The sequence below is a fragment of the Notolepis coatsorum genome, assembly GCF_963971535.1.
Source record: "Notolepis coatsorum genome assembly, chromosome: 17".
Lineage (NCBI taxonomy): Eukaryota > Metazoa > Chordata > Actinopteri > Aulopiformes > Paralepididae > Notolepis > Notolepis coatsorum.
Genome location: NC_140181.1, coordinates 108,922,429 through 108,937,234, shown reverse-complemented (window position 1 = coordinate 108,937,234; position 14,806 = coordinate 108,922,429). Strand labels below are relative to the sequence as shown.

Sequence of the window (14,806 nt, the reverse complement as noted above, 5' to 3'; positions counted from 1 at the left end):
TGGTGACCGGAGTGCTGGATGTCCCGCGATGATGTCGGGGAGGTTGCAACCCTCTCTGCGCCGCCCCCTATCTCCCTGTCTCCGGCTGTCTCGGAGCGATGACCGGAGTGTTGAACGTCCTGTGATTAAGACGGGGAGGACCGACCCTCTTTGCGCCGCCCCTGTGCCTCAAATAGATTCGCTATCAGCTCTATCTTTAATCTTTCAAAATGTTCAGTTGCTATCGCTATCAGCTCTATCTTAAATTTTTCAAAATGTTCAGTTGCTATTGCATGCACTCATCTGTGTTTCACTACACACATGAGTGCATGCTTACCACTGTTAGTCTGCAACACTACTATCACCGACATCTAAGAAGGGAGATCCCCCCTTGAATGGCCCTTCTAAGGTTTCTCTCCTCCACACTGCCTGTGGTGCATTTTTCCCTATCGTTAGGTTTTAGTGAGTTTTTCCTTACCTTCGCGTGGGGTATGTCTGGGAGTGTTTGCATTCATTCATTTATTTGCATTTATTTTAAATTTGTTGGACCTTATGGTGTTCTTGTTTTGTTCTTGACTTATTGTTATGTTTCTTCTTGACTTGTTTAACACTTTCAGCGCCACGCCTGGTTTTCCGTTTTACCGCTTGAATGCCACCATCGGCGCCAATGTTAACGTTAATATCGCCTAATCTATGTTTTAAATTATGGCTATGTGTCTAATCTGCCCATCGCATTATCAAAGACTATTTTCCAGTCAGTGCTGTGAAGGCAGATTGTTTTTTTATCGCGTCGTTGCCGTTTCAGAGCAGTTAGAAAAGCCCCCGTTTTGATATAAAAAACAGCTCATTCTGGAGCATTCTATGAAAATCGTCTTTTAGTGGAATATTCCAAAACGTTGATATTCGTCGGCCTTTTTATGAATCGTTTTCAAATAAACGCTAGATGATCAATATTATACGTGCACGCACGCACATTACGGCCGCGCACTGATAATCGCTCCGTTGATCTCCTCACGGACTTTTACAGTGAAACCGAAAGAAGACATTTCACAAAACAGCTTATAACTTCATCAAACTTACTCTGATTATCCTACCACTGATAACATAGAGTCCTTACCTGACATCAGATGGTATCCAACTGGTATATTCCAATTCCTGATCACCATTCGAAAAAATCGATACGTGTATGGATCCAACGCGATACAGTAGAACTCCATGATCCGCGGGGATCTGAGGCTCCAGAATGAACTCTAGTAACCCCGGCTGGATCAGTGAACTGGAAAATGTGGAGTACCGGATTTTTTCCCCCATTCATTTTCATTGAGTCCATTCCAAAATCACTTATATCATCTGGGAGACGACAGGGGGCGCTTTTTTCCACAGTGATCGTCGGCGCCCCTCGGCTATACTCGGGTAGGCTCGGGTGATGCAATAATTTTTCAGATCGAAAAAAAAGAAAAAATCCGAGAAATCTCGTGAGTGGCTAGCAACCACCTATAAAAAAACACGAGAAATCTCGTGAGTGGCACTGAAAGAGTTAAAGAAGACGTGTCCGGCCCATGGGGACATTAACGTGTGTTGTCGGGCCTTACAAATAAATTTGATTTGATTTGATCAACGTGTCCCAAATGTGTGTGTGTGGCTGTGTGTGTGTGCTGATCAGGGAATCAACGTGTCCCATATGTGCGTGTGTGTGTGGCTGTGTGTGTGTGGGCTGATCAGGAAATGGATCATAGATTTCAGCCCACTTCTATAGCGTGCATAAGTATACATATACTATCGATAATCTAGCGTTTATTTGAAAACGATTGATAAATAGGCCGACAAATTACAACGTGTTTTGTGTATTCCAGTAAAGCGGGATTCCTGCAAAATCATCTTTTTTCGACGGTCGTATTAGACACATAGCCATAATTTAAGATACAGTTTATGCGTTCGCAAATGTGCTCGCTCTCCCATTGACTACAGCGTTGGCACTCAAGCGATAAATAGCACACTCCCCGCTGGCACGGAAAGTGTTCAGGACATGCTCAAAACCCACCTTTTCTCCATAAACAATCCATGAGCTAGTTTGTATTGTAGTATGACTGGTGTATTATGTCTGTCCGTCCTCTATCTGCTTGGTTGGCCTGCATGGCTGCATGTATTTTGTATTGTTCCCGTCTTGTAACTATTGGTTGAGGGCCGCAATATAAATAAATGTATCATCATATCACTGATATCACCGATAGCCTTCGGGAGAGGTGTTAGTTGGACTATGCCTAGGCTAACCGGCCATGTCCGCTTCCATTCATTGTGCTAAGCTAGGCTAACGTGCAGCCAGATAGCTTTCAACTGAACGCACAGAGAGGAAACTGGTATCCATCTTCTTGCCTCTCTCTGGAGAAGACGATAAGCTAATTTCCCAAAATGTTGACGTGTTCTTTTAAGCAAACCAAAACAATTTCCCTGAAGATTATGGGTTTCTTTTTAAAAACGACAAACGGAAACGGATCAATAACTCACCGGGGACATGTAGTAAGGCGTCCCGACGAAGGTCTTTGCAAAGCTGGTGTCGTGGTTCAGGATCCTGGCCAGGCCGAAATCGCCGAGCTTGACGTTCTGCTTGGCGTCGAGGAAGATGTTGGCCGGCTTCAGGTCTCGGTGGAGCACTGTGACGCCGCCGTCACTCCGCGTGTGGCACTCGTTCAGCGCCAGCGTGAGCTGAGCCGTCATGCGCACGACCAACGCCTCCTCCAGGTAGCGCCTGCCGGGGGCCGAGACACACAGACGCCTTTAGAAACCAGTGGCTCAGGAGGTTCGTGGTTCGATTCCCGCTCCTCCCGGGCAGCGTGTCGAAGTGTCCTTGAGCAAGACACTTAACCCCTAACTGCTCCCGATGAGCAGGTTGGCACCTTGCATGGTCGCCTTTGCCGTCGGTGTGTGAATGTAAAATGTGGGTAACAAATTCAAAAGCGCTTTGGATAAAAGCGCTATATGAATGCACGATTTACCATTTACGTGGTAAAGTGTTATGTAAACTGTAAAAGTAAAACGCTAACAGTATGGGAAATGCGCTTACCATCTTCTCCGGAGCCTGAGAAGAAGATGGATACCAATTTCCTCGACTGTGCGTAGAGTGGAAAGCTATCCGGCAAGCTAGCCTAGCTTAGCACACATGAACGTAACCGGATATGGACCACTAGCCTAGCTTAAAACTCAGGGAGAGGTGTTTTAGGCCAACAGCTAGGCCAGTGGTCCGTATCCGCTTCCGTTAATTGTATTAAGCGAGGCGAGCCTGCAGGATAGCTTTCAACTGAAGGCACAGAGAGGAACTTGGTATCCATCTTCTTGTCCGACTCTGGAGAAGACGGTAAGGGTATTTCCCATAATGTTGGTGCGTTCTTTCATGCAAGTTAGGGATGTCCGATATTATCGGCCTACCGATATTATCGGCCGATATTGGCATTCAAATGTGATATCGAAAAATATCGGTATCGGTTTAAAAAAATATATATATATCTTTTTTTTTTACATTTCTATAACCTTTATTTACCCAGGCAAGCAAGTAAGAACAAATTCTGATTTAATTTATTGTCAAAAGTATGCATAATGTTGTGTTAATTCCACAACAAGAGATATGCATCGGTATCGGTTGATATCGGTAATAAAGAGTTGGACAATATCGGTATATCGGTATCGGTAAAAAAGCCAATATCGAGCATCCCTAATGTAAGTGTATGTAAGATCAATCAGAATGTTTTTTATTGATCCTTTATTTAGCCAGGAAGAGTCCCGGTCAAGACAAAAGCAAGTTTCACATTAAAAACATCTGCTTCATCGTGGTTGAAGGTAACAGACATCCCATCCCTCAAAGAACTCACACCCACCTTTCTTTGATACACTTGGCGATGAGGGTGGAGAGGTCGCCGCCCTCGCAGTACTCCATGACGATGTACAGCGTGGTGTTGGTCTTGTCTATGATGCGGTCGTAGTACCTCACTATGTTGGGGTGCTTGAGTTCCCTCAGGAGGTTCACCTCCGACACCAGCATCTGCTTCTCGCTCTCCTCCATGGTGCCATAGTCCAGCTCCTTCCACACCAGGATCTGGCCGGACACAAGGGTTAAGAGGAGACATGATTCCCTTATTGATCCCCAGGACACAAGGGTTAAGAGGAGACATGATTCCCTTATTGATCCCCAGGACACAAGGGTTAAGAGGAGACATGATTCCCTTATTGATCCCCAGGACACAAGGGTTAAGAGGAGACATGATTCCCTTATTGATCCCCATGGGGACATGTGGCCGTCATAGCGGCATGGGGGAGGGGGGAGGTACATGCATGGACAGGGTAATAGAAGAAAGACATAAATATAGGCAATAAAATAAAATCTGAATATAGAAATATGAGAAAAAATAAACCGTGTAAACAAGGTGCAGGTGAGGGTCTGTAGCCTAACTGGAATGATGTCATAACCTTAACCCATGATGTCATAACCCTAACCCATGATGTACGTCATACCAACATATATTTGTATATTCTACAGCTGTCTCTGGAACAGTCTGCCCAGTGACCTGAAAACAGTGAACAGTGCTGTTAGATTCAAGTCCACCCTAAAGACATGGCTCAAAGGGGACTATAATTAACCTAGATATTCAGCTAAAGGCAGTTTTACATGTTTTTATGCGTCTATGTTATGTCTATGTGATGTGTTGTGATGGCATGTGTCTTTACGATGTCTGTATGATGCATGTCTGAACACTTCGTTCCCCTACCCCCCACCCCCCCCCCCCTACAAGGACCACAATGGAAATAAGCTCTGAGCTTTTTTGTGTCCATCCTTGGCAGTATTCCAGACTGTGCTTCTGCCACATTTATTTACACATTATTTATATATTGTCAAATAATAAAGTCATTCATTCAATGTAGTCCGTGCAGGTTTTGGTGGTTAAGAGTCAGACATTCCTAGTTCTCCAGCTGCTGGCAGCAGTCCATGCCCACTGTTGCCCAATGTCCAAACCCCCTCCCAACCCCCTCCAATGTACAGTTTCTTCCCTTCGAATGTATATATATATTTTTATGATCCCTCTCTTAAACAGTACTGTATATGTTGTGTATGTCATAAATGTCTTGATGAATAAAAAATGGGGGACCTTGATGTAAACAAGACGAAAGTCTTTTTCTGGTCTGCATCCCTTTAACAATTGTTTCTTGTTTGTATTGAGCCGTACCGTACCCATTATGCAATCGGTTAATAAAGTTTTCAATCAATCAATCAATGATGGCCGCTGGCACAAAGGACTGGCCGGGGCGCGTGCACACTTAAGGCAACGCACTTGTGCTTCCGCGTTTCTCTGATTAGCCACGACGCCCATGTGACCACGCGCTAGCACGCCCCCTTATCCATGCCTGCCGCTACGCCGCGCCAAGCTCCTCTGTGTGCTGCAGCGCGCGGCAGAGCGGCAGAGGTCCCTGTGTGTTCTCGCCTTCCTCAATTTATACGCATGGAAGTATTGACTACGCCGTAACGAATCATTAAAAAAAGATACCGTTAACGGGAATATGTTGTGCCTTTACACATATGTTGGATTATGTAATTGGTTTGTCATGACAAACAAATTAAAAAAAATCGCGATTTATCCGGTGGCTACAACAACACAGTGACTACATGGTGCGGTTTGTGTTGAAGCCACACAGAATCCTGGCTCTGATCTATAGGCCGTATGTGGAGAGGGGAGGTGAAGCACTACCTGAGGAGATTACCAATAGGGCTGCACGATTAATCGTTTTTTAATCGAAATCGCGATTTGGAATGATGCAATTATCAAATCGCCAAGCCTGCAATTAAAAAAAAAAAAACATTTTTTTTTTTAACCAGGAAGTCCCATTGAGATACACGATCTCCTTTGCAAGGTAGACCTGGCCAAGATGACAGCAATAACATTTGCAATACATCACACAGCAATAAAATGTGCGATACATCACACAAGAACATAATAAATGTGCATGTATACAATACATCACATGTAAACACAAAGCAGAATAGTCTACATGATAGTAAAAGTGTATAATAGAGGGTAATACAGTAATTTTGCAGTTGGGACCCGACTACAGAAAGCAGCAACATTCTTCTTGTAAATTTTTTTTTAAATATGTTATAATCGCATCGCAAATCGCAATCGCAATATCTGTCAGAATAATCGCAATTAGATTATTTCCCAAAATCGTGCAGCCCTAATTACCAACTGTTGGTTATTTTCTCTCGGCTCATCCGTCACCCCGTGCAAATTGAATTCAGCTGTTTCCCCCCTCCTGTCTCTTTAGAGAAGACTCCAATCATGGGTCTGTCTTCTGAGCCTCAAGTTTTCCATTTCAATCCATCAAGTCGCCCTACGGTCACTACATGTAGTCACTGTGTGTTGTTGTAGCCATAGATATCTATATAGAACACTAGATAGCTTAAGGCGGAGTCACCAGCATCACTGAACCGCCGCCATCTTGGGAGAGTCAGCCTTGAATGAGGAAGAGTGAGCTGCACAGACAAAAATACTCATAACTCGCTGAAATATTGACGGATTTACAAACGGGTTGGTTTATTACAAGCATTATTAACATGGCTATGATTCAAGCGGTTTGTAAAAAAAGAAAAAAAACTGCCTTTAAGTAAAAAAGTAGACATGAATGTTATCAGTGCTGAGCTGCCTCTCCCAAGATGGCCGCCCTACGAGGACGTCGCTCTCCATTGGCCGGCAGCGCGGTTAAGCTATCAAGTGTTCTATATCTTATCTATGGTTGTAGCCACCGGGTAAATCGTGATTTTTTTATTCGTTTGTCATGACAAACCAATTACATATTCCAACATATGTGTAAAGGCACAACATATTCCAGTTAACGGTATATTTTTTTTATTAATGATTCGTTACGGCGTAGTCAATACTTCCATGCATATAAATTGAGGAAGGCGAGAACACAGGGACATCTGCCGCTCTGCCGCGCGCTGCAACACACAGAGGAGCTTGGCGCGGCGGCAGGCGTGGATAAGGGGGCGTGCTAGCGCGTGGTCACGTGGGCCAATCAGAGAAACGCGGAAGCACAAGTGCGTTGCGTCCGGGGCGCGTGTATACCAAACCAAGCCGCATTTCTCGGAGACGCTCTCTGATTGGCACTGACTGACGCTCTCTGATTGGCCACTGACGCGTTTGCCCAATCCGTGACGAGCTGTGTCTTTGCCCATTTCCACGTCAAACAGCCTGCAAACTACCTGGCGTTCTATCGCCATGCTCTAAGACAAACTCTAACCTTAACCAACTTCGAAAGAGTGCCTAAGCTTAACCGTCGAAAGAACTTGCCGTCACGCTCTAAGACAAACACTAACCTTAACCAACTTCGAAGAGTGCCTAAGCTTAACCAGTGGAGAAACAGGCGTCGGCCAATCAGAGAGCGTCTCCGAGAAATGCGGCTTGGTTTGGTAATCACGCGGCCGGGGCAGTTGTACTATATCTACATCTGTAAATATATCTGTAGTGTTAAAAAGCACTACACCATATTTGACCTATTTTTACGAAAAGATTTGCACTACACCTCTACCTCATTTTAGCATTTTTTTTATTGTATGAAGCACTCTTCCTAATTTATGCAAATGACATGTCGTCAGCCTGTGACTGCAACCTGTTCCTGTTTGCGGACGACTCAGCCCTGCTGGTCTCTGACAAGAACAAGTTGCAGGTTGAAAAAACCCTCAGCACAGAACTAGGCAAAATCTGCATATGGCTCGCTGATAACAAACTATCATTACACATAGAGCTGCCGCGGTATTGATGTTTTCCTTACCGCACAAATTTGCAAAATATTTCCTACCGCTGCGGTTATTACCGCACGCACACAAAAAAAAAAAAAAAAAGTTTGAATGCATTTTTTTTTAGTAGTAGTCTACTCTTTATAGCATATAGCCTGCCTCTAGTCTAAATGTCTATCTTTAGAGGATGACTTTGCAGCATGAATATTGTTTGGGATTCGGCAAGCACGCATTAGTTATTGAAAGTGAAACACGGATTCGAAGTTTCCCCTCTGGTCGTGCGCAGTTCACTCGGTGTCGCGGGCAGGGGTGGTTACCCCTAACCCCCCCGACCCTTTCTTATTATTATTACTATAAAGTTACTACTTTATAATAAAGGCATTCGTTTTGTGGCATTAACATTATATAGTTATACGTTCAATAACATCAGCGTATTTACCGGACCATAGCAAGGCAAGCAATACTCTATTCATATCTCAGTTCCTTTCTTTGCTCAGAGCGTGCCGAGTTGTCCCATTCTGCGGTCTGTTAATAAAGTTTTCAATCAGACAAGTGTATAGAACGAAGGGCTTTTATTATAACATTCGTTGCAGACAGTAAAATCATTATGTCTCGTTTAGTACTCCTGAGCAGCGATGGTAGTCCACTCCGGCGGAGAGTTAAAGCTAACGTTATTAGCCGTGTTGTGATGAGCTGACATTCAGGACGTAAAAAACTAATACGCGCTTGCCGATTGGTGGTAACACACTGCATGACGCTACAACGTGTGACGCGTCTCTCTTCTGACCAATCAGTGGTCTGCAATGTTTCACGTGACTTTTCTGGTACCCAATAGGGTCGCTTGGAACCTCGATAGAGGAGTAGGGTATATCTGCAGAGCCGCAAGCCCAACGAGAGGAGGGTAATTTATTATTATTATTATAAAAAACAGCGGTGACGCGGTATTCAGCCTACTCTGCGGTGGCCGTGATGTAACAGCGATACCGCGGTAATGCGGTAATCGCGGCAGCTCTAATTACACATGGGCAAAACAGAGTCCATTCTCTTCGGTTCAATTAACAAACTCAGCAAGACCGACGGCTTCTCAGTTACAGTGGGTGACAATATTGTCACAAGGAAAGACGAAATTACCTACCTGGGTTCCATCCAAGAGGCAAATCTTTCCTGTGACAAGATGGCATCCAATGTAATAAAAAAAGTCAACCAACAAACTAGATTCTTGTACCGGATCTCCTCTCTGGTAAACAAGAATACCCTGAAGACTCTGGCAGGAGCACTCATTCAAGGGTACTACGACTATGCGTGCACCTCATGGTACCAAAGCACCTCAAAGGCGCTTAAAACAAAATTACAAACATCACAAAACAAACTGGTCAGACTACTACTTGACCTGAACCCCAGAACCCACCTCACCCCTGCCCACTTTGACAACCTAGGATGGCTTAGAGTAGACGACAGAGTACAGCAACTTGCAATGGGCCTGGTGGTCTACAAGATACACTATACGACCGGGGTACCCATGTACATGTCAAAATACTTCCCAAAGGTCAGTGAATACCACAACCACTACACCAGAGGAAGCTCAACAAATCATGTAAAACCCAGATTCGGCTCAAACAAGGGACTAAACACGTTTCGCAATTATGCCACAACAATGTGGAACGCCCTACCCAAAGCTGTAAAGGAATGTGAATCACTACCCACATTCAAAACCGCTCTTAAAGAGCACCTACGGGAGGCTGCAATTCGAAACTGGCCACCGTAAATGCCCAAAACCCCCACCACCTCCTAATAGACAGTCTCCTCCCCACCGCATGTATATATTCCCTCCCCGCCGTATGTATATTTCTCTCCCACCCACCCACCCCCTCCTAATGTACAGTCCCCTCCCCATCATATGTATATACTCTGTCAGGATCTAGGGGTAACAGTCAGTGGTGCAGTGGCAAATTGACAGTAGGTCAAACGCTCCACGCGCATGCACAGTTTTTTTTGGCTGCTCTCGTCCTGCAGCTGGATACTATTGCCTCACAGCGCGGCCGTCAGCGCGCGGCCCAGAGAGCGCCACTGGCTCTGCGGCTCTGCAGCTGCATGCTTCCCCCCCCCCCCCCCCCAACCACCTCCAATGTAAATTACCCAGTATGGTTGTCAATATCCCAGTGTACCCAACCCCCCCCACCCAACCTCCTCCAATGTACAGTTTCTACGTCAAATGTATATACTCCCTTTTCTTGACTCCTTCTGTATCACAAACAGTACTGTATTTGCAAATCTGGTATGTCATAAATGTATAGATGTAGCAGTACTGACTATCTGTATGTCATGTATGTCATATATGTCCTGATGAATTGAAAATGGGGGACCCTGGTGGAAACAAGACGAAAGTCTTTCTCTGGTCTGCATCCCCTTAACAATTGTGTGTATTGAGCTGTACTGTATTGTACCCATTCTGCAATCTGTTAATAAAGTTTTCAATCAATCAATCAATTCTCCGGGAGTCCGGTTGGATAATGCCATGTAAAAAGCGATTGCGCGTACTTCAGCCTCAGTGACCGAGGTATAACGCCGTTATAACGAGTTATACCAGCACTGCACCACTGGTAACAGTACTGCATATTTGAATACCGTTTATGTCACAAATGCATCAGTACTAAATACCTATATGTCCCTATGCCATAAATGTCATGTATGTTGTGTATGTCATAAATGTCTATATGAATTGAAAATGGGGGACCCTGATGGAAACAAGACAAACGTCTTTCTCAGGTCTGCATCCCCTTAACAATTGTATGTATTGAGCCGTACTGTATTGTACCCATTCTGCAATCTGTTAAATAAAGTTTTCATTCATTCATTCAGGCTCCCACAGAACCAAGCATTTCACTGTAATGTACTTTATATGCGACAAATAAAACAAAACTTGAAACTAGGCCACCGTGACGTTGACCACCGGCGTTATCCCTTACCTACTAGTTACGCTGCTGGCCAGTATGACTTACTACCATAGTAGTGTCATTATACCTGTATCACTGTACATATTAATACTATATCTATATCTGTACATCTCTTACCTACTCGGTTACACTGCTTTATCACTGTACATATTAATACTACAACTCTGTACACACATCTGATAAGCACTATATCATTTATATATTTTATACCCAGTTTAATCACCTGTACATTGTATATTACTGTTGCACTTCACTGTTACATTTGCACTCATACATTAATCCCAGGAGTTATTCATATTATAGGCTAATCATCACACAGGGCCCCAGCTCACCTTCCCGTCCGACTTCCGACGGATTTTCTGACATTTGCCATAAGAGCCAGAACCTATAGTGATCAATACTTCATAGTCTTCAATCCGGGAGGGCATTCTGAGACCCTAACCCTGACCTTTAACCCGCTATGAGTTATGAGTTAACGCTTTAGCTACTCGCTGCTGCAGCAACAACAAACCGTTTGAACACGGAAGTGAAAACGCTATTTTTAAAATCGCCTAAACCCGCGAGAGTGGCGCCTAAACCCGCGAGAGTGGCGCGGGTGTCGTTCACGACGTCACGCTTAATCTCCCCAAAAGGTGGCAGCAGAGATATTTGCCACATAAACATGATGTTGATAAAAGTACTGAGAAAATAATTGTTCTTGTTACTGACTCTCTGATCTTGTTTTGAGTTTATTTTCTAGACCATGTTTACATGTATTTCGTTCATATATGTTTATGGACAATGGGATGATTGATTGATTGATTGAAAACTTTATTGGGGTGCTCCAGTAGCACACCATGTTACCGCGCTGCGTCGCGGGACTCCGTGCTGCGTCGCGGATCTGGTTGACTCCGAGTTCGATTCCCGGACTCGCCGTCATTTGCCGAATGTCTCCCCCTGCTCTCTCTCCCGTTTCACCCTACAACTGTCGGTCATGCTTGACCAGAAAAGCGATAAACGCTAAAAAAAAAAAAAAAAAAAACTTTATTAACAGATTGCAGAATGGGTACAATACAGTACAGCTCAATACACACAATTGTTAAGGGGATGCAGACCAGAGAAAGACTTTCGTCTTGTTTACATCAGGGTCCCCCATTTTCAATTCATCAGGTATGGGAGTGGAACTTTGTACAAGCCATTTTTTAAATAATGTGCTAAATAAATAAACTAAAACTAGGCGAGTGTGTGCATGAGTGTGTGCGTGTGTGGGGTATTATATTGATTATAATCATATTTATATATATTCTTAACGTATATATATATATATATCTGTCTGTACATCTTTACACATCTGTAGATACTATATCTATACATATCCCTTACCTACTCTTACTGTAAACAAGACCAATGTCTTTTTCTGGTCTTCATCCTCTTAACAGTTGTTTGTATTGAGCTGTACTGTATTGTACCCATTCTGCAATCAGTTAATAAAGTTTTCAATCAATCAATCAATCAATCAATCAATCATATTACATGCAACAAGAACAGAGAGACTGAGGGGGCTTTCTCACTCAGGCTTTGGTATCGAATCACCGTCCCGGAGCACGGGGGGGAGTGTTCTCACTGACTCACCCCTTTTGGGGTGCGAAACGGCGCTGATTCGTTTCACCCCCCGCTGAACGGGATCAGCTGGCAGAGGTGGTCTCGGATTCGGTCCCGGGGAGAACGGGGGGTGTGGCTTTGCGAGCTTGTACCTTTTCACGGGCGTGGCACCTGGTGCTGACATAACGTCATAACTATTCGACCAAGCAACATCGATTTAGCAAACATGACAAGCAAAGGTTCACTGTGGTCAGCTGCCGAAATTGAATGCTTGCTAGCGTTTTGGGCTGATGAGAGCATTCAGCAACAGCTGGACAAGACGCATAAAAATGCGGACATTTATTGAAAATTCGCCGATCATCTGGCTGTGCACGGATTCAACAGATCGGTCGAGCAGTGTCGAGCCAAAGTAAAGAAGTTGCGGCTGCAATATTTAAAAGTACGAGATGTGGTGCGTAAATCCGGCAGCTCGTCTGATGAGAAGGACAAATTTCCGTGGTACGAGGCAGTGGACAACATTCTCAACAGTCCAGTGACCCCTCCGTTGTTCAGTCAGAACCAACAACAACGGAGGTGGAGAACACACTACCTTTGGTCGACCTACCATCGAGTCCATGTGAGTACAAGTTTAGCAATTATATTCATCTATTTTCATGATGTAAACAAGACGAACGTTTTTTCTCTGGTCTGCATCCCCTTAACAATTGTGTGTGTATTGTACCCATTCTGCAATCTGTTAATAACGTTTTCAATCAAGTTTTCAATCAATGCAAGGTTACTGTATTTCATTCTGTTCTACAGGGCAGTGATTAGACGGCATATATTATGTAGTTGGTTTTATACAAATACACTAACTGCCCACATAGTCAACAAAGTGATATTTGGTTGTAGCCTGCCTTCAATTAATTTTATATATTTTTTTGCATACAGGTGTTTCTGATGGCCCAGGCCCTAGTCCAGACAACCGACGCAAGAGAAGTCGACTGCTGGAGACACAGTCGACTGCTGGTGAGAGAGACGTCAGTCCTTCCGCCAACCTGCTAATCGGTAAGTACAAAGTTTTAGCAATTATATTCATCTATATTCTCATGCCTTCAGTGTCTGCCTGGTCAGTCTGTGGCCAAAACCTGTGTTTTAGCATTATGCAAAGTTACTGTAGTTGGTTTTATACAAATACACTAACTGCCCACACAAAAAGTGATATTTTGGTTGTAGCCTGCCTTCAATTAATTTTATATTTTTGCTTGCATATATACAGTGGGACAGGCTCAGCCTCCTCTCCCTGTCAGCTGTGGGACAGACTCAGCCTCCTCTCTCTGTCAGCTGTGGGACAGGCTCAGCCTCCTCTCTCTGTCAGCTGTGGGACAGACTCAGCCTCCTCTCCCTGTCAGCTGTGGGACAGACTCAGCCTCCTCTCCCTGTCAGCTGTGGGACAGACTCAGCCTCCTCTCTCTGTCAGCTATGGGACAGACTCAGTCTCCTCTCTCTGTCAGCTGTGGGACAGACTCAGCCTCCTCTCGGTGTCAGCTGTGGGACAGACTCAGCCTCCTCTCTCTGTCAGCTGTGGGACAGGCTCAGCCTCTCTGTGTCAGCTGTGGGACAGACTCAGCCTCCTCTCTCTGTCAGCTGTGGGACAGGCTCAGCCTCCTCTCTGTCAGCTGTGGGACAGACTCAGCCTCCTCTCTCTGTCAGCTGTGGGACAGGCTCAGCCTCCTCTCCCTGTCAGCTGTGGGACAGACTCAGCCTCCTCTCCCTGTCAGCTGTGGGACAGACTCAGCCTCCTCTCCCTGTCAGCTGTGGGACAGACTCAGCCTCCTCTCTGTGTCAGCTGTGGGACAGACTCAGTCTCCTCTCTCTGTCAGCTGTGGGACAGACTCAGCCTCCTCTCTGTGTCAGCTGTGGGACAGACTCAGCCTCCTCTCTCTGTCAGCTGTGGGACAGACTCAGCCTCCTCTCTCTGTCAGCTGTGGGACAGGCTCAGTCTCCTCTCTGTGTCAGCTGTGGGACAGGCTCAGCCTCCTCTCTGTCAGCTGTGGGACAGACTCAGCCTCCTCTCTGTGTCAGCTGTGGGACAGACTCAGCCTCCTCTCCCTGTCAGCTGTGGGACAGACTCAGCCTCCTCTCCCTGTCAGCTGTGGGACAGACTCAGCCTCCTCTCTGTGTCAGCTGTGGGACAGGCTCAGTCTCCTCTCTGTGTCAGCTGTGGGACAGACTCAGCCTCCTCTCTCTGTCAGCTGTGGGACAGACTCAGCCTCCTCTCTGTGTCAGCTGTGGGACAGGCTCAGCCTCCTCTCCCTGTCAGCTGTGGGACAGGCTCAGCCTCCTCTCTCTGTCAGCTGTGGGACAGACTCAGCCTCCTCTCCCTGTCAGCTGTGGGACAGACTCAGCCTCCTCTCTGTGTCAGCTGTGGGACAGACTCAGCCTCCTCTCCCTGTCAGCTGTGGGACAGACTCAGCCTCCTCTCTGTCAGCTGTGGGACAGACTCAGCCTCCTCTCCCTGTCAGCTGTGGGACAG

The 14,806-nt window shown here is 45.4% G+C and overlaps 1 protein-coding gene across 1 annotated transcript in view; it reads right to left on the bottom strand.

The window, feature by feature from the left end:
- The window catches only part of nek2 (NIMA-related kinase 2), a 43,983-nt gene extending 32,768 nt beyond the window's left edge, over positions 1 to 11,215 (bottom strand). The window contains exons 1-3 of the mRNA XM_084332885.1: positions 11,043 to 11,215; positions 3,849 to 4,066; positions 2,485 to 2,725 (exon numbers count right to left, since the gene is read on the bottom strand). Of these exons, the coding sequence (XP_084189011.1) occupies positions 2,485 to 2,725; positions 3,849 to 4,066; positions 11,043 to 11,138 (555 nt within the window). The 5' untranslated portion in view covers positions 11,139 to 11,215. The remainder of the gene's footprint in view (positions 1 to 2,484; positions 2,726 to 3,848; positions 4,067 to 11,042) is intronic.
- Between the last annotated feature and the right edge of the window lie 3,591 nt (positions 11,216 to 14,806).